General features: G+C 31.9%; 1 protein-coding gene across 1 annotated transcript in view; it reads right to left on the reverse strand.

Moving 5' to 3' along the window:
- Nucleotides 1-21,038, reverse strand: part of LOTGIDRAFT_91617 (hypothetical protein) — a gene marked incomplete at both ends in the record, with an annotated part of 33,763 nt that extends 12,725 nt beyond the window's left edge. The window contains 2 exons of the mRNA XM_009049501.1: nucleotides 11,169-11,329; nucleotides 20,959-21,038. Coding sequence (XP_009047749.1) covers nucleotides 11,169-11,329; nucleotides 20,959-21,038 — 241 coding nt within the window. The remainder of the gene's footprint in view (nucleotides 1-11,168; nucleotides 11,330-20,958) is intronic.
- Between the last annotated feature and the right edge of the window lie 400 nt (nucleotides 21,039-21,438).

Genomic DNA, 21,438 nt, shown 5'->3' on the forward strand with positions numbered 1-21,438 from the left:
TACGTTTATTTAGTAAATAATTCATTCATTTTTCTTTACGTTTATTTAGTAATTAATTCATTTATTTTTCTTTACGTTTATTTAGTATATAATTCATTTATTTTTCTTAAGTAAATAATTAATTTATTTTTCTTTACGTTTATTTAGTAATTAATTCATTTATTTTTCTTTACGTTTATTTAGTAATATATTCATTTATTTTTCTTCATGTTTATTTAATAATTAATTCATTTATTTATCTTTATATTCATTTAGTCATTAATTCATTTTTTTTTATATTCATTTAGTCATTAATTCATTTATTTTTCTTTAAGTTTATGTAGTAATTAATTCATTTATTTTTCTTTACGTTTATTTAATAATTAATTCATTAATTTTTCTTTATATTTATTTAGTAATTAATTCATATATTTTTCTTTATATTTATTGAGTAATTAATTCATATATTTTTCTTAAATTTTATTTAGTAATTAATAAATTTATTTTTCTTTATGTTTATTTAGTAAGTAATAAATTTATTTTTCTGAACTTTTATTTAGAAATTAATTCATTTATTTTTCTTAACTTTTATTTAGGAATTAATTCATTTATTTTTCTTTACGTTTATTTAGTAATTAATTCATTTATTTTTCTTTACGTTTATTTAATAATTAATTCATTTATTTTTCTTATGTTTATTGAGTAATTAATTCATTTATTTTTCTTTAGGTTTATTCAGTAATTAATTCATTTATTTTCTTTACTTTTATTTATCAATTACTTCATTTATTTTTCTATACTTTTATTTAGTAATTAATCCATTTATTTTTCTGTATGTTTATTTAGTAATTTTTTAATTTTCATTCTATACTTTTACTTAGTAATTAATTCATTTATTTTTCTTAACTTTTATTTAGGAATTAATTCATTTATTTTTCTTAACTTTTATTTAGGAATTAATTCATTTATTTTTCTTAACTTTTATCTAGGAATTAATTCATTTATTTTTCTCAACTTTTATTTGGTAATTAATTCATTTATTTTTCTTTACGTTTATTTAGTAATTAATTCATTTATTTTTCTTTACTTTTATTTATTAATTAATTCATTTATTTTTCTATACTTTTATTTGGGAATTAATTCATTTATTTTTCTTTACGTTTATTTAGTAATTAATTCATTTATTTTTCTTTACGTTTATTTATTAATTGATTAATTTATTTTTCTTTATGTTTATTTAGAAATTAATAAATTTATTTGTCTTTACGTTCATTTAGTAATTAATTAATTTATTTTTCTCTAGGTTTATTGAGTAATTAATTCATTTATTTTTCTTTACTTTTCTTTAGTAATTAATAAATTTATTTTTCTTTATTTTTCTTTGCTTTTATTTAGTAATTAATTCATATATTTTTCTTAACTTTTATTTATTAATTAATTCATTTATTTTTCTTAACTTTTATTTAGTAATTAATAAATTTATTTTTCTTACTTTTATTGAGTAATTAATTCATTTATTTTTCTTTATATTTATTTAGTAATTAATAAATTTATTTTTCTTTACTTTTATTTACTAATTAATCATTTATTTTTCTTTACGTTTATTTAGTATATAATTCATTTATTTAGTAATTAATTCTTTTATTTAATAATTAATTTATTTGTCTCTATAATTCATTCATTCAATCGTTTTCATATTAATTCATTCAATCATTTATGTATTCATTCAGTCAGTCTCTCTCATCTTATAGCCAACAGCTTGGATAATGAAATGAAAATTGACACCAATGATGTTTATTTGCCTGACCATCTGTTAAACACTAAAATCTGTTTAAAATTAGCTTGAGTTCATCAAACACGAAAACTTGCCCAAATCTCTTGAACAAACTAAACTCTTGTTTTTCTCCTTATCAGGTCCCTTGTCAGTTAGAAATCACAAAACTGCAAACTATTTTTAATTGCACACTGCATGGTGTTGCCTGTCATCATTAGCCCAAGCAGATACAGAACAATTGGGTGTTACTGGATGTTGTGGTTGTAGTCTTTATCATCCAGTGATCTATCTAAACAAACTATTACATTATCTGATTTAATGATAAGTCTTGATATCCATGTCTTCTGTCAATAATATATAAATAACATCAACAAAATGTATCCAAACTTTCATTTTATCAAAATAACTCTAGGATAAAAAAAAAACCCGCAATGACCAGGCCTAAGCTAGATAAGGGTTTTCAGGGGGGCCAAAATCTTTCAAGGGGCCCCTCAACTATGTGACCCAACAACACATTCAAATCATCTCAATTTTTCAAAGGGGAGGGGGGTCCAAAAATTTCTGAAGGGGCGCCTAAATTAGATTTATGGATATATTGTGTTATTTTGAAATTCTATTCTTTAGTCATGACACCTGGTAAGTCCAACTGATGAATATATACACTTATTGACCAAGTTTGAGACTTTAAATTGTATATCCATTCTAAGAGGAAGTGTACCTTTAAAACTAATTTGTCATCTGGACTGCAGAAAATCTGATGATTCATATAATATTAAAGGCAAAAACGTTCTAATATTTTTAACACTTCCCCTTTACATCTGTCTTCTAAAACGTTAGCAGGTTTCTTGAGACTGACAAAAATCAGCAATATCACGTTACATTAAACAACCATAACCATGTGACCTATCCCATCATTCCCACCTGTATCAACAGATTAAATATTACGCTGTAACAATATCGGTACTCTAGGGGGCGCTTTGTACTATCATTAAATTCCCATCAAACAACAGGCGTGTTCTTCTTCAAAGTTCGACTCAGTACCACTTCTGAGTAAGCGTTGCATAATTTTGGATTTTTCCATATCATTGGCAGTGGTTCAAAATTCTTACCATGCACCGAACTAAACATGGAGCTCAATCCATCATTCATTTTTTTGTGTGTAAAGTGAGATAGTTGCTCTTCTTTGTGGTTCTGATTTCATGCTTAAAAACTACCTATTAATGTTGTGGAGGTCTGTTCAAGCTATATCATCATTAGGCATATCTTCATAATGTCAAGCTAACTTGACTGCAATAGTTTCCTGTCTTGTATCACTCCCAGTTTCCCCCTGTCAGTGTTGTAGGTAAGAGGGACTGATCAGATGGGACAATAAACCGACAATAAACTGAGGCTCTGTGTAAGTAAAGAATCCCTCGACAGTTAGAAATCTAAAAAGATCAGGCTAATGCTGCTGTCCTGGCAAAATCTCCCACATGGTGCAGAAAAGTAGGACATAAAACTCCATTTATTTCATTGTATTTAGTGTACAATCCAATGAAATTGCTGCTTGTACAAATTTCTGTGACACAAGAAAGGTGGCTATTATAGTCAAGGTATAAGAAGAATTTTGACATGTGAAGATGGGCAAACCAACATTCACATTAAAAGTGTGATACATTAGCCATCCTGGTTCATTCAAGATGACGATATCAATGACAAAATAGACAAAACAAATGTCTCCAAAAGCATTGGCCCTGGTCTTTTACACTAATTAGTACACTAGTTCTTGTGATTAAGTACAGTATATGGGACCATCACCTCCATAGTATCTACAGATCAAACATATCAGATTATATTTACCTTCAACAACTGAAGAGTTGCGGAATTCTGTGTGAAAAATACGAAACCAATTTAATTCTGGGATTGTTATTGTTGGAACTCTACTGGAATTATTCCTGGGTTTACAAACATAGTTTTAATCAGATTGATTTCAATGTAAACAGACCATTTTTAATCTCTTACAACTTCGCAAATATTTACTATGGCTTGCTCATTCTTTTGATCATCCAAAAATATATATGGCTGATGATTTTTCTAGAAATATTTGTAAAGGCTTGCTCTTTCTGTTCATCGTTTAAAAGTAAATAACATTTACCATAGCTTGCACATTTTTTTGATGGCATTAAGCCTCAGGGGCTAGTGCAAGTAGGGGTACAGGGGGGCAATGCTCCACTAGAAAAATTGTAATCCCCCTAATTGTACCTCCACTTTCATTTTAACAAATTCAAAAATATCATTTGAAGCCTGCACAGAGTTGCTGCATTTTTTATTCAATCATGACTCCAGTACCTCCAATGAGTCAGTCTACCTCCTATATGTACCCCAAGTCTCTTTGATTTTGTACAAAGACACTACAAATTAATTAATCTCTGCTGAACTGCTGGGGCGGAATTTTCACTTGCTGGCACCCAGCCCCCAGGGATCCTATTCTAACATTGGGGCTGTCTGGATTGTAAAGGTTTCACATTGATAGACAAGAAGCCATACACCATACATAACACCTCAGCAACAGACAGAATGACAGATGGCGCTGTCATCAATTATTAACAGCGCCACCTGTAAAAATACATGGGTGATTGCTGTATGGAATTACAGATTCCATCATGGAATTCTACATGTTTTCATAGCCTGTTGAATCATTTAGCCTTTCTTCACAGAAATTCTTCATCTTTCCAAAGTCATATCTCATTGTAAGAAGCTTTTAATGAGAGTAAACATTTCTATTGCTGATTTAGATTTGTGAATGGGTTTCCCTCAACTAGCTTGATGCCTTGAATGTACCATAACTTTCAGCCTAACAGACTATTTGGCCTCATTGACTTTAAAGGGACAGGTTTGCCATCTTCAGGGTTTGTGTCTTCAACATACCTAAATAGTCTTAAGAAGTACTAAATATCTACGCAATTGCATATCCTTCACAAATACTGCAAACTAGGAATATCACTTTCTATTTCTATTTTTAGCTTGTCCAGCAAGCTATCAGGAAAGCTTTTTTTCTGAAGATATTTTGACAATGTTGTGTGAGCTTGTGTTACCATGTCAAGCAAGCTATCAGAAAAGTTATTTTTCTGAAGATATTTTGACAATGTTGTGTTAGCTTGTGTAACCATGTTCAGCAAGCTATCAGAAAAGTTATTTTTCTGAAGATATTTTGACAGTGTTGTGTTAGCTTGTGTTACCATGTCTAGCAAGTGATCAGGGATGCCATTTTTTACAAAAAAATGTTTATTTTGTTTTGTACTGCAAGTTATCACGAACAATATTTTTCTGAAGATATTTTGACAATGTTAGCTTGTGTTATCTTGTCTAGCTACCAGGAAAAGTTATTTTTCTAAAGATATTTTGACAATTTGTGCTTGTGTTATCTTGTCTAGCTATCACGAACAATATTTTTCTGAAGATATTTTGACAATGTTAGCTTGTGTTATCTTGTCTAGCTACCAGGAAAAGTTATTTTTCTAAAGATATTTTGACAATGTGTGCTTGTGTTATCTTGTCTAGCTACCAGGAAAAGTTTTTTTTCTAAAGATATTTTGACAATGTGTGCTTGTGTTATCTTGTCTCGCTACCATGAAAAGTTATTTTTCTAAAGATATTTTGACAATGTGAGCTTGTGTTATCTTGTCTAGCTACCATGAAAAGTTATTTTTCTAAAGATATTTTGACAATGTTAGCTTGTGTTACCTCGTCTAGCTACCAGGAAAAATTATTTTTCTAAAGATATTTTGACAATGTTAGCTTGTGTTACCTTGTCTAGCTACCAGGAAAAGTTATTTTTCTAAAGATATTTTGACAATGTTGTGTTAGCTTGTGTAACCATGTTCAGCAAGCTATCAGAAAAGTTATTTTTCTGAAGATATTTTGACAGTGTTGTGTTAGCTTGTGTTACCATGTCTAGCATGTGATCAGGGATGCCATTTTTTACAAAAAATGTTTATTTTGTTTTGTACTGCAAACTATCACGAACAATATTTTTCTGAAGATATTTTGACAATGTTAGCTTGTGTTATCTTGTCTAGCTACCAGGAAAAGTTATTTTTCTAAAGATATTTTGACAATGTTAGCTTGTGTTACCTTGTCTAGCTACCAGGAAAAGTTATTTTTCTAAAGATATTTTGACAATGTTAGCTTGTGTTACCTTGTCTAGCTACCAGGAAAAGTTATTTTTCTAAAGATATTTTGACAATTTGTGCTTGTGTTATCTTGTCTAGCTACCAGGAAAAGTTATTTTTCTAAAGATATTTTGACAATGTGAGCTTGTGTTATCATGTCTAGCAAGCTACTAGAACAGTTATTTTTCTAAAGATATTTTGACAATGTGTGCTTGTGTTATCATGTCTAGCAAGCTACTAGAACAGTTATTTTTCTAAAGATATTTTGACAATGTGTGCTTGTGTTATCTTGTCTAGCAAGCTACTAGATCAGTTATTTTTCTAAAGATATTTTGACAATGTGTGCTTGTGTTATCATGTCTAGCAAGCTACTAGAACAGTTATTTTTCTAAAGATATTTTGACAATGTGTGCTTGTGTTATCATGTCTAGCAAGCTACTAGATCAGTTATTTTTCTAAAGATATTTTGACAATGTGTGCTTGTGTTATCATGTCTAGCAAGCTACTAGATCAGTTATTTTTCTAAAGATATTTTGACAATGTTGTGTGTGGCATTAATTTATCATTACTAGAGTTACAGACAGGGTTGTCAATCATTAAAAGAGAGTTATAGTGAGATATATAACTAATATAAACAACCTAATTATGTTGTTAACATTCTCATTACAACAATGTCCTAATGATTTGTTTACATAATATTACTTTCCTCTCTTAATACAGCTCCTTGCTTTACTGTAGAGAATATTAGAGCAGCATAGAAAAAGGGCAGTCTACCTGTTATTTTATAAACTTTTATTTTTAATATAGCCACTTCAGTTAGGATCTTACGACAGCCTTCTTGAACATTCATCAAATTAACCTTTTGACTGAACTTGATAATCACATAAACTTTTTAAGATCTTTATGGTTTTTTGGAAGCTGTAAGAAAACTACTGTACTGATTTGAGCAAAATGATTCTAGTAATAGAGAAATATGTCTCCTACATATTCTGAAGGTTTCAATTAATAATATTGAGCTATTATAAAGCCAAACTAGATCAAACTGCTTAATTAACAATTAGTATCCTCCGTTTTCAATTAACCCTTTTACAATGAATTCAGTTTGATCAAGTAGATATATCGATATATATAGCATATTATAGAAATATTTTCAGGTATAATTTACGATGTTTTTCATAATGAAAATTATTTACAAAAAAAGCAGAATGCCCCTTTAACAACGTTTAAAAAAACCTAGTTTGATCAAGTAGGCACATTGATGTAAATAGCATACTTTAGAAATATTTTCAGGTGTAATTTACGACTTTTTTGATAATGCAAATGTTTTACAAATAAAGCAGAATGCCCCTATAACAACGTTTAAAAAAACCCAGTTTGATCAAGTAGGCACATTGATGTAAATAGCATACTTTAGAAATACTTTCAGGTGTAATTTACGACTTTTTTGATAATGCAAATGTTTTACAAATAAAGCAGAATGCCCCTTTAACAACGTTTTAAAAAAAAAGCAGTTTGATCAAGAAAATACATAGATATAAATACCATACTTAAGAAATATTTTCAGGTATAATTTACGACGTTTTTGATAATGAAAGTTTTGCACATTGCTTCTTTAAAACCCAATTAAGAATTGTAAACCACCTAAAGGTGTGTAATAATTGCCACTTGTTAACATTCTACCGTCTGCTCGCATTCAAACGGAAATTAATACTTGAAACATTTGATTGAAGACATCTTTCATTTCTGATTTTAATTTGGCTTCAATTTCTGAAAAAGATTCTTGATGTCCTAGTTTGAAATGATATATTTATAACATTCCCTGAAATGGAGTTTTATATCTTAATTTCTTACTAACACCTTATTTGGTTAATGAAATAGGGTTTTACATCCTACTGTTATGTATCTTATTGGTCTAATGAACTGAAGAAGTATATTGGGGAAATGAAGATGTGATACCATGCAGAGATCTTTTTAATCACTAATAGTGCGTTCAGACGACTAAAGTTAAATGAAATGAATGGAGTTTTACGTCCTACTTTTCTGCACCAGATGGGCAAATGAAGACGCGCAATGCCATGCAGGGTGCAATTAGAGAAATTTTGCCAGGACAGCGGCATTAGCCTGTTCTTTTTCGATTTCAACTGTCGAGGGATCTTTAACGTGCACAGCCTGTAGCACATGGGGCCTCGGTTTACTGTCCCATCCGAACAACTAGACCTTTTCCATGTCAGCCTCTCTTAAGTACCTACATCACTGACAGGGGGAAACCAGGTTGAAAAATCTGAAGGTATTATCTCGACCTATGATAGGATTGAACCCAAGACCTTCAAGCGTCTAAGTCCAAGATCTCATCAATATAAATGATCACACCAAATTTCATTTAAATGATATAAAAACTGTAGTCTATATTGTGTTCAAAAGAAATGTTGACAGATCAACGGAGCGACAGCAAATATACGTCCACATTTCCAAAAAACTGGCTGGAAGAATAGTTAAGCTGCCCCAATATTAGTCATCTGAACGCTCTGTTATAAGCTTTATCAAAGTGTACTACTTTCAGACATTAGACCAAGTTTCCAGACCAATATAATGAACACTTGAGAGTTTATATAAAACCTGATGTGTTTATTATAGATATCAACTAAAGATGTCAGATTCTCTTCTAGTGATGATAGCATTATTAACATGATCTCAAACTTTCACTTTATCTTTTACCCAATGAACTTCAAATATTTGGTTATTAAAGGGAGATTGTTGACTAATTCTTTGGTAATATAACTCGTTAAATACAATATTACTGTCAATTTGAGTTCCGGTCATTCATGACAGGGGAATATTCTACAGTTTTTAGAACCAAATTAACATGACTGGCAAATACAATCTAATCAACAACCCTGGTATATAAAGTCAAATTAGCTGCTTAAAGCTGTAGTCAAACACGACTGGCAAATACAATCTAATCAGCACTGGTAAATAAAGTCAAATTAGCAGCTTAAAACTGTAGTCAAACATGACTGGCAAATACTAATCAGCCCTGGTAAATAAAGTCAAAATAGCAGTTCAAAGTTATAGTCAAACATGACTGGCAAGTAAATCAAATCAACAATCTAGTGGTCTAGTCAAACCTCTAGTCAAACATGACTGGTAAAAACAGACACAACAACAGCACTGACTATTTATATGAATATATCAAGTTCTTATTCCCTGGTGAATAATTAGTAAGTAAAGTAATTAGCAGTAATGTCCCCTTTGGCAACTAACGAGCAATAATTAACAGTTAACTCCCTTTAATTCCCAGGACTATTTGATTAGGTGCTTGCTCTCTTATTGAGAAATAGCAATATCTATTTTATTGTCACTGTGATATATCCATACAAAAATACGTATGGTTCTTATATAGAAATAACACACACAAATGTAGTTTACAACCATTTTGAATCACTTCTTCTAATTTTTATGAAGGCTACATTGTTTCAATAAAGCCCTAAAAACACATTTAAAACTATTTCTAAACCTGAAATGTGATTTGAAGACTTTGTTGAAATATTATAACCTTTTTAATAAATTTGTCTTAAGTCGCGGTAGAGAAAAAGCTGTGTATGTTATATCTGTGTAGAACCATACATAGTTTCGTAAATGAAATATCCTTTCTATCACTTTGGATCTCAGGATCGTGTATACCACCTGATAGTGGGTCTTAATACCTAGTAGCAATCTTTTTAGATCTTTCATATTTTACGTGATTAATGTAACAATTCTTTGGATCAGCTATTATTTTTCCAGGCCACAAAAATAAAAAAATTAACAACCGATGACCTATCATTCAACTCAACATTAAAAAAACAAATTTTTAGTCGTCCCTCTAAAGGGATTGTAAAGAGGTTTTCTATATCTGCTAAGTGTATCGGGATACTGATATCATCAGTTTGCATCATTCAAATTTTCAATCAGACGTCTGTCGTTCCTGTAATTCCACTAAAACTAAGTGTCACTAATTGCAAAAATATGCTTTATCACAGAAGGCCCTTTGCGATGAGTGACGTCATCAAACAATTAGTTTTAGTGTAATTTCAGGAACCACAGATGTCTGATTGAAAATTGAAATGATGCAATTTGATACTATCAGTGTCCCCGATACACATACAAATTTTAGAAAACCCCTTTAATGTCCCTTTAACCTTTGATGAAAAACTGTTAAAGAAGAGGCAGCATGATGAACCAACCTTACTTCGTGTTCAACAAAATGAAAATCGTCAAAGGAGGAAATAAACATGAATATTTTACAGGGGATTTAAAAACATCACGTTTTTCATTTCTGCTCGGCAATAGTTTTGATTGGCTGGTTAATTATTCATGATAGAGGTCGATGAAAATTGACGAAGTTCAAAAGAGTCTGGATTGATCAACAAATTGATTGTTGAAGATAAAATGTTGTAATAGAATTCATTGAATCAAAAAGTTTAAGTTTAAACACACCTCTTTAATTTAATTTAAAATCATCTGACAAAACTTAGTAATAGGTGTTTGCAGTGCTTGATATTTGACATTAAAGGAATTGTAAAACAAAGTTTAGATTTGTCAGAGTGTCTCAGTAAATGGAAGTGAGAGGCGACAGATGTGTCTCTCTTGGGAAGGTTCACTTCTTTAGCATTAGCTTTGGCAGACTTGGTTGGTGGAAAGGTAGACTCTTTTAGCTGATGGATTTTCTTCTATCACAGCGGTTTTAAATTCCGAGTTTTAAAAGGGGATCACGACTGAATAGTTCAAACACGAACGAAACTAGTCTCTGATAGTTAGGGATAACTGGTCACACAGCCAATCTTTATCTCATAAATAGAATTGTAAAGTGGTTTTTCTAAATTATTTTTGTGTATCTGGGACACTGATATCATCAATTTGCATCATTCCAATTTTCAATAGGATGTCTGTGGTTCCTACAATTCCACAAAAACTAAGTGTTTGACAACGTCACCAATTGCAAAATAGTGACATCATCACTTAGTTTAAGTGGAATTGCAGGATCCACAGACGTCTGATTGAAAATTGGAATGGTGCAAATTGATGCTATCAGTGTCCCCTATACATATGACAAAATAAAAAAACCTCTTTACAATCCCTTTAATTGGAATTGTTTGGAAGGGTTGTTAGAATACGTCAATGAATTATTAACTTGTGATATGACATATATGTTCTTTCATTCATTCACTCACTTAATTCATTCATTCATTTATTTTTCCATCAATCATAAAAGAATTGATACTCACCATTATCAAAAACTACGATGATCTCTCTTAGTAACTGAGCGTTGGTGTTCACCAGGATTGAGGTTAAAGTTCGAATTAGGACGGAGCGAGCCTCATTGTGAACAGCTATCACTATGGAAACAGTATCATTGAATACTTCTGATGGATCTATCACAGGGCAACTGAAAAAAATAATAATATATAAGGGCACTGGGGAAGTAATTTTTGGATGATTAACCTCCATATAACAGTAACTATTGGCCAGATGAGCACTTGAAACATTTTCAGATAGAGAATTATAACTATACTTAAAGGAATTGTAAAGATGTTTTCTAAAAAATTTTATGTGTATCAGGAACACTGATAGCATCAATTTGCACCATTCCAATTTTCAGATGTCTGTGGTTCCTGCAAGTTCACTAAAACTAAGTATTTGATGTTGTCACTAATGGCGAATGGTCTTATGTGATACAAGCATATTTCGCAATTAGTGACATCAAACACTTACTTTTAGTGGAATTGCAGGAACCACAGATGTCTGATTGAAAATTAGAATAGTGCAAATTGATGTTATCAGTGTTCCTGAAAAGTCTGAATGAAAAATGTCACAAAAAACACAAATATATTTGTTATGTCAAATCAAAACAAAATTCAGTCAAATGCAACCAAATAGAGCTGATAATAATTCGTAGTGCAAAAAAAAAAATCAACTTTTATGAAAATATGCTTGATATTCATAGCCAATTCTCCCAGCTATGAGATCAATTAACCAAATGTGTGCAGCTGTTTGCACCCAAATATCTTATGAAAACATCAGTTTTTATGCTAAAATCACAGTTTTAGTGGCGTCTTCTGCTAAAATCACATATATGCTGGCGTTTTTCAATAATAAGGGAGAAAGTTTTCTGGTTTCTGTGTTGATGTTTAAGAAGTTAAGTAGAAATAAAGAACCCGACAGACATTCCTTTTACACATTTATAAATAATCATATCTTCATGAGTTTTAAATCGTGTACCTAGATCCTTATCTTCCAATAGCTAGGGCAGAAATTTGATTGGTTGGTAGCATCCTTAAACTGAGGAATAATGTTCAAGAGGGCCGTCTTTGGACCCCAACTGAAGTGGTAAAATTAAAAAAAATTGAATGATAATTTGGTCTACTTTTAATTAAACTGTTGAGAACATATTCGTCATAGAAGCACTAACCGAGTCATACTCAATTTGACATCAAGCCTTTCCCTTTAAAAAAAAACCTTCTCTTGGGCCTTATTCTCAAAAACTTAAGATGATTTTAGGATTCTAGTCATCTGATTGGCCAATCACTAAAATTGATTTTAAGTTTAGTTTTATTATCCAATCAGATTGATTTTATCTTCGTAAAGTTTTCGAGAATAGGGCCCTAGGATTGTAAATTGTTGGGGGTCCAGACTGGTTTTCCTGAAAATATTGAAGGGTTGAGATGTTGGGCGAAGGATGACTCTGAGCATCGAAGGTGAAAACACTATTCGTCTGACCGAGGTTTTGTCAGTTACTGCCCAAAAAGATAATATTTGCTCCCCGGTGTCCTACGACCTATGCCTACGACCCTAAAAATTACAGAGCTGAACATAACATCAAACCAAGTACAACTTCAATGAGAATTTCACTTCTGCAATGAAAAACAAAAAAAAGTGAAGGTGTTGAAATTTGATTAAAGGTAAACATGTGTGAGGTTCTGTATATCTACTCACTTTTATACTTACTGTCTGACCCAGCAGGCAATCTCCCCTTTTTTACCTCCGTTTTTATCATTTTAAATGTAATTTACAGATCACTGCTGAGTCGTTTAGAGTTCATACACCTTTTTTTTAATCCTACATCTTGAAATATTCAGGTAAAAAAATCTGGGATCAGTTTGTACATCTGTTTTAACTTGATAATTAGTTAAGCAGGTGAGAAGGAAAATATTTTGAAATTAAATCATTGCCATTTTTTTTTCGAGACATTATGTACTTTACGAGTTGCCTACCAAGCCTGATTCCAATTTCTTAAAGTTCTGTAAACTGCAGAATTTACGAATTGGATTTCAACTGCCTTTTAAAATCTGTATTCCCCAAAAAGTACTAATTGTTAATTACATAGTTTGACCCACTTTGGTGTTTGGCTTTATAATACCTCGTTATATTTAGTTGAAATCTTTAGAATACGTAGGAGACATATTTCTCTACAATTAGTCGTTTATTTTACTCAAATCCATACACTAGTTTTCTAACAGCTTCCAAAAAAATAACGAACTTACAAATCTTACGTAAAGTTTTTTAAATATTTTTTGGCATTTAAAAATTAACGGCTGGATTTTTTAGTTAAAACTTTCAGTTACGTTAAAGGGCTCATTTCTCTAGATTTTGGTATATAGTTACAAATTAGAGCAAACAAAAAAAGTGGAATGTCCCTTTAAGTTGTGACTCTTCCTAATTAACATAGCATATCCCAATGGTCAGTTACTTATAATCTAAGATAATTTGTCTTTCTTGTTATGGTCATTTTACGCTTCATGGACAAGTCAAAGACTAGCCTGATCGTTTTTTCTTTATCTGTTAGGAACTAGGTATCTCAGTGAGTTCAGATTCTTGCAGTTTAACCTGAAAGTTGCAGGGTAAATAATACCTTCATTTGGATGGGACAAAAAACTGTGTGAACCCTCTTTTACTACGAGCTGTGCACATTAATGATCCAACGGTTGGATATTAAAAAGAAGTTATTGTTGTTATCTTGACTGAATTTCCCTCACTGCAAGCTGCAAGGGGTTATCAGTCTTAGCAGAGTTGTGTAGAAAAGTTTGAAGATAAACTTTGATTCATTTCATTTCTCCTACTGCTTCCACATGGGAAGTCAACCAGTCAAGTCTGGTTGAAACAAAAGAATGCCTGGCTGCAAATTTGGTTTCAAGCATAGTTTACATTTCTAAAGCTAACCAGTTCGCCAACTTTTAAACTAAACATGGACCCAAGAAACTCATTTACACAACGGTATCAAATATCCTCTCATTTTAGTTAAAATTGGGGTAGATCTATTCTGGACATTTCGAGATGACTGGCAAATACAGCAGACAAACATCCCTGGATAATAAAGAAAAACTTATGCTATTTAAATTCATTTGCCATCAGATATTGATCATGATATCTGTATTTTCAATTTCAGAGAGGAATTCAACTTCTGTTTCCCTTCATCATTTCTAGCAGACGTCAAACTGACATCAAGGTCAGCTGATTACAAAAGCAGATGGAACCAGACCATGCAGATTGTATGCACCATTACCTCGGGAAGCCTGGTGATCTGGCAACACTGTTAGAACGCTATCACAGGTCTGGCAACACTTTTTTTTCTTCTAAATTTGTTTTTTATTGGCCTGTGCAATTCATGAGATAAAATGGTACATTATTTTCATTAAACTATTAAGAGGATAAAATTAAGGAATTGGAAACAGAGCAGAACTCAATACAGAGTCAATATATAACAACATACAATTCACACAAAGTTGTTCAAGAAGGCAAAATTTTTAGTGGGGAGGGGATGGAAATATCTGTCTAAAAACTTTAAATAAAACCTCATCTTTAAAGTGATTGTAAAGAGGTTTTCTGAATATTTATGTGTATCGGGGATATTGATATCATAAATAAGCACCATTCCATTTTCAATCAGACGTCTGTGGTTCTTGCAATTCCACTAAAACTAAGTGTTTCGTGACGTCACTGAAATATGTTTGTATCAGATAAGACCCTTTGCGATTAGTGATATTATATTATAATAAGCTTAGTTTTAGACAAATTGCAGAACCACGGATGTCTGATTGAAAATTGGAATGGTGCAAATTGATGTTATCAGTGTCCCCGATACTTAACAAATTTAGAAAACCTGTTAACAATGTGAAAATTTGTTGAATTCTGATAAATAGCTGATGAAAAATTGATGTAAACTGTGAACACTATTAAACACATTAAAAATTTGATTAGATAATTATTTTATTGAACAAATTTCTAATTTCTACCATGGGTATTCATTTTACATATTCAACTGAAAAAAATTGTATAAAAACGTACTGAAGCTGTACTCAATAAACTGTGCTATCTGGTGTAAAATCTATTCAATTGCTAAACTTATAGAAATTTGATAATATACAGATTTTTCAATACACCCTGGAATAAGATTTGAAGATAAAATAGTAATGTTCATAACATGTTGCCACAATTAAAGGGGCAGTATGCAATTTCAAAAAGTTGTAAATTATACCTGAAAATCTGAAAGTATCCTATTTTAATCTGTGTATGTACTGAATTTGAAAACGGAGCGTACTTATAGTTAATTAAGCCCTTAATTAAACATATGTTAACTTTTTAAATAGTTTCCTCGTTAAAAAAATTAACTTTCAGATGCCTTAAGGGACACATTTCTCTAGATTTTGGTGTATAGTTTTCACAAATTTGAGCAAATGATATTACAAAAGATTTAAAATCAATTTCTGAATATTTACACTACTCATTTAGTTACTGCTTTTAAAAGAAATAAAAATCTAAACAATTTGTTTGTCCATGGTAAATTGGACCCCATCTCTTTAAAGATGGGTTCCCTTATTTTCATTTATGAAAATGAAAATGCTAATACTTATATGAATAGAAAGTAGAGGTGTTCTAATGACTTGGAAAAATACCAGTTTGTCTCACATGAACATAATTAATTCATAATTAGCTAAATTAGAAGAGAATTACCAGCAGAATTTCAATGAGTGACCGATCAAAAAGGTCAAAAAGTCTTTTTTTGGTTTATCCAGACTGTACATACATGGACATTAATGATTGGTTGAAACTCTTAATAAATGCAATAAGAACATAATGATATGATTAAGAATACATGATAATTCATTAGAAACACCAATTAATCAAATAGTTTGCTTAATTTGACATAAGGAAATAAGGAAACACATCTTTAACTCTCTGAAACATTTGCTTTATGTGTTTTTGAATTTTTTGGTATTATTTGTAAGCATCGTATAATTTCAGTCTATCCGGAATTTATAATTGATAAAAAAGATGTATGTTCTCTCCTAGGGACCTTGGCCAGTGCTTCTATAGGAGAGTACTTATAATAACACCCAAGACCAAAATATTTTAAACCTTTTACCAATAGATCCATAACTTTAAGAAATACGACGAATAAAAATTCATTGTTTAACTTGGTAACTGTAATTTGTTGTGTTTTTTTGTAATCAAAATTTGATGAAATATCATCTGATATCAGAATTGCAATGTTCTTGTTGGCAATTTGCTCCAAATTGAAAAAGCTTTTCACAATGTTTCAAATCAAAATATTTGCGGTTCAGTTCACGCACTGTGGGCACCATCAAGATCATCGTAATAAAAGTTCGAGCTCTTTTATAATAAAGAGCATAAATAATTTTTGATGGTAAAAATCTGGATGTTTTCTGACACTACAGATTTAGTTTCCGAAAAATTTAATTAAATAATGCGGCAAAAAGCAACATGTTTATTGAATTAGTGTAAAATTTACAGTTTTCGCTAAAAACAGGCTTTTCATCTTGACCCCTAACGACCTCATAATGTAATTAAAACTTTAGTCTTCTGATCAATGAATGCAATTAAAAACACTCACTAATGACTCATATTTTTGTAAGAGACTGGATCAGAAGGGGCTATAGATTAGATTATCATTATGAGTGGAGTAATAAGTACAAGTTTTATTCCAAATCATAATTTTGTAAGAGACTGGATCAGAAGGGGCTATAGATTAGATTATCATATAATGCGTGGAGTAATAAGTACAAGTTTTATTCCAAATCATTTTTGTAAGAGACTGGATCAGAAGGGGCTATAGATTAGATTATCATAATGAGTAGAACTTAATAAGAACAAGTTTTATTCCAAATCATATTTGACTGAGAGACTGGACCATTCAAGACTCAAGAATAGATCATCACAGATATGTAATTATTACAAGTTTTATTGCAAATGATTCATATTCCTAAGAGACTAGATCATTAGCGACTAAAGATTTGATTATCATGTAATGAGTAGAGACATTAGTACAAGTTTTATTGCGCGCTAATTTGATTAAAATTGCAAACAATGGCATCCCACAAGTTAATCTCTTTACCATAAATTATTCCCGCTGAGAGACAGCAGAAACACAAGATGCATGATGGGAGATGAGTTTTTCAGATTGATGCTTTCAAATTTCACAATGCCCAACTGAGTTTTTGACAATAAATCTGCAAATAACAAAAAAAAAAACACCCTAGAATTTTGGAATTTTTCTTTCAAACTCAGAAATTTTTCTTGGCATAATCAAATGTGCTTATTCAGTTGCAGAAAAGTAGGATGGTCATTTTGATTTCAAGTGCTTTATGGTGCAGTGAATTCTACCTCAGCCATTGTTCCTATATGGATAATTTTCATACTTAACCCCAAAACCCCGCTCCCCAGGCCCTTGACCAGACTTGATAGTTTGGGAATACAAGTAATATATCTGGAGGGGCGATGGTGTATGGTGTTTAGTTGCAGTAATGGAATTGGGTGGTTGTCAGAATTTTTTCATTGGGGCAATCTATTTTTCCCCCTCCCCTTCCCCCCTTTTAGCTAATGGCCTACCTCACACACCAGCATCAAACTCCCCTACCCCCCTTTCTACTTCTTGTCCCTAGTCAATAATAAACTAGGTTATTCACAACAAAAGAGAAAATGAACTGAAGACATCAATGGGGGGACAATCCATTTTTCACCTCTCCTTCCCCCCTGTAGCTAATGGCCTGCCTCACACACCAGCACCCTCCCCCCACCCCCTTTCTTCTTCTTGTCCCTAGTCAATAATAAACTAGATTATTCACAACAAAAGAATAAATGAACTGAAGACATCAATGGGGGGACAATCCATTTTTCACCTCCCCTTCCCCCCTGTAGCTAATGGCCTGCCTCACACACCAGCACACACCCCCCTTTCTTCTTCTTGTCCCTAGTCAATAATAAACTAGATTATTCACAACAAAAGAATAAATGAACTGAAGACATCAATGGGGGGACAATCCATTTTTCACCTCCCCTTCCCCCCTGTAGCTAATGGCCTGCCTCACACACCAGCACACACCCCCCTTTCTACTTCTTGTCCCTAGTCAATAATAAACTAGATTATTCGCAACAAAAGAGTAAAAGAACTGAAGACATCAATGGGGGGACAATCCATTTTTCACCTCTCCTCCCCCCCTGTAGCTAATGGCCTGCCTCACACACCAGCACCCTCCCCCCACCCCCTTTCTTCTTCTTGTCCCTAGTCAATAATAAACTAGATTATTCACAACAAAAGAGTAAAAGAACTGAAGACATCAATAGAGAGATTGTACTAAATAGTACCGTCACATTCATCAAATAAAATACCGAGATCACGTCATTCATGTCAAATTTGATGACTAGGTGAGTTATTGAAGCAAAAGTCTTTACAAGATTCCAGTTGATTTGATTGGCTCTAATGGCTACAATGGGATAATACAGTTCCGTGAAGCATGCATAACGTGATAATAATAACTTGACGTGCATGGCGTAATAACACGGCAGTAAAAAAGAGTTAGAGTGGTGTAATGATATGCACGTGAAAGAGGCCTGATGAATCACTCCTTGAATACGAATGGTCGAATTGACAAAAATAATTTTGGAATGAATTTCATAAGCAGACGTGATCGATATTTCTGTCAGGTTTTTTTTTGTTGTTGTTCAGAAATGACTTTCTAAGATGGAATTGTCATAATGTGAAATTAAATGAGTCTTACGGACTTCTCCAGCGCTTTTTGGTTTTATGTAGTTTTCTTTGTATTACCCCTTTCACCCCAACCCCCTTCCCCCACAAATCCCTACTATTTCATAATTTCCTCTTTTCCCTGCAATCTCTAACATTTATGCTAGACTACAGTTACAAAGCACCTCATTAAATCAAAAAAATTCCAAAATTACATCCAGGTTGAAAACATCTGATGTAGACAGACACCCCCTACAGTGTGCAATTAGAGACCTTGAGCCATTGCATTTGCTTAGTTTTTTTTTGTGAAAAATCTGAAGGTATAATCTTGGCTTATTTCTAGTTAGTGAACAAGCGTTGAATTGACTGTGCAACATGGTTCACCTGCAGTTTAACAACCAATTCATATGCAAAACACAAAAGTAATGCAATTAAAGGGACAGATGCACCATTTTTTGACCAATCGTCTGACCAGTCTCAGAAACAGGAATTTTTTTTAGCTGAGGTTGTCAGTAATATTGTTCACAGTTCACAGTCAAAATTTGAGCCTTCAAATCCATGTGATCTTTTCCTGGAGACACTGCCATATAGAAAAACATCTAAAGAAATAGGAAAAAAAAAATACCTAGTTTGAGATATTTTTGAATGGATTAATTACATTTCTAGTACTTCTGAAGACTATCTACATATATTCAAGACTAAAATCATTTCCCCAAAAATGGTGCAACTGTCCCTTTAAGTCAGCCCACATACACAAATACCATTATCTTAATTGTAACACTTAACACATGTGTTTCAATGTTTTGACAAATTTATGCGAAATCACAAGAAAAAGGAATTAGTTTGCAATATCTTTGACAGAACCGGAAAATCTGTTGCCAGCTTTCTTTCAAAATACTTGCTCATGTATCATTTTCTTGAGGGATCATTGCCCAAAAATTTTAATATAAATAAAAAAGTTTTATTTTCATTCAATTTAATTTAATTCGTTCCTTTTTATTATTAGCTTTTATTTCAAATATAGCTACTACAGTTAGGGTCTAACGACAGCCCTTGTAAATGTTTGTCAAATTAACCTTTTGACCCAAGTTTTGACATCTGCTTTAACCAATCAAATTTCGACCTTCTCCAGCGCTGACATTTTATGATGTGGTGTTAATCAGGTAAGGTATAATGTTTTATAAGAGATGGAAGCACTGGCCTAGGTCACAAGTAGGGACTGGATTTCAACATTGGCATACATCAAGTTGATAGAAAATTATCTACTTCTGGAGAGATTGACAAGATAAACAAATAATTCAGTTAGTTAGGTCAATTTGAGTAACGATCAAGAGGGCTGTCTTTAGACCTTAAGTGAAGCAGCTGTATTAAAAATAAAAGTTAAAGAAAAAACGGAAGAACAGTTTAGCAAATTGTAATTAGACTGAATAAAATACATCTAGAGTTAACTCAGAGAAAATTCAGATTATATTTCTATTTGAATATCAATACGTCAATAAAGCGCCATCACAAACAAAGAATTAAGTCTGTTTGGTTTTTTAATCGTCTGTAGCAACCAAAACATCTGCCAAAGATTACACAAAACACACATTATAAAGCTCTGTAATCCTGTACAATTTAAAGTTGTTCATGACTAATATTAATGGGGTTTTGATAAATGGAGTTTTATTTCATTTCCTAAAATATTGTCAAATTTTCGTTATATTGAAATTCAGATGTAAATTTACCATTGCCTTATACCATTCATATAGTTAATGCTTAAAGGGTTTGTAAAGATGTTTTCTAATTTTTTATGTGTATCAGGGACATTGCGTCGATTTGCACCATTCCAATTTTAATCAGACATCTGTGGTTCCTGCAATTCCACTAAAACTAAGAGTTTAATCACGTCACTAATCGCGAAGCGTCTTATGTGATAACGCATATTTTTCAATTTGTGATGTCGTCAAAAATTCATACAAATTTCGGTCACAAAAAATCAGTAAAACAAGAAAATAAATAGGTCTTGCCTGAAAATCATAAAAAACTGAACTTACCTAACAGGCCTGGTGTCTGGAATCTCTCGATTGATAGGAATCTTGTCACTAGCTGTTACATTGTAGGAAAAATGGAGAAATCCATGTCTTTCTAAATCCAGAAGTTCTGATTTGGATTTAAAATGTTTTTCGTAATATCGTTCAAATAACTCCAATTGAGCAGGATTATTTTTATCGCGATGAGGCAAACCTCGTAAACTTGACGGAATGAACACAGAAGGTAACGTCACTTTCTCAATTCGTTTGATCTGATTGGTCAAATCTGTACCAATCTTTACAATTTGATTGGTCACTTCTGAATTGTCTGGATTTTGATTGGATGATTCATGATGGATAACTTCAGGGTCCACCTTGGAAGATTCAAGTTTTTCTGGAAGATACGATTCAAACTTTTCCAAGATTCCTCGATAAAATCCTTGAATGTGTCGACTATGATGATTGGCTGAGTTTAAGTCATGTGACGTGTCCGTATCCAATAAG

Source organism: Lottia gigantea (assembly GCF_000327385.1).
Source record: "Lottia gigantea unplaced genomic scaffold LOTGIsca_137, whole genome shotgun sequence".
NCBI lineage: Eukaryota > Metazoa > Mollusca > Gastropoda > Lottiidae > Lottia > Lottia gigantea.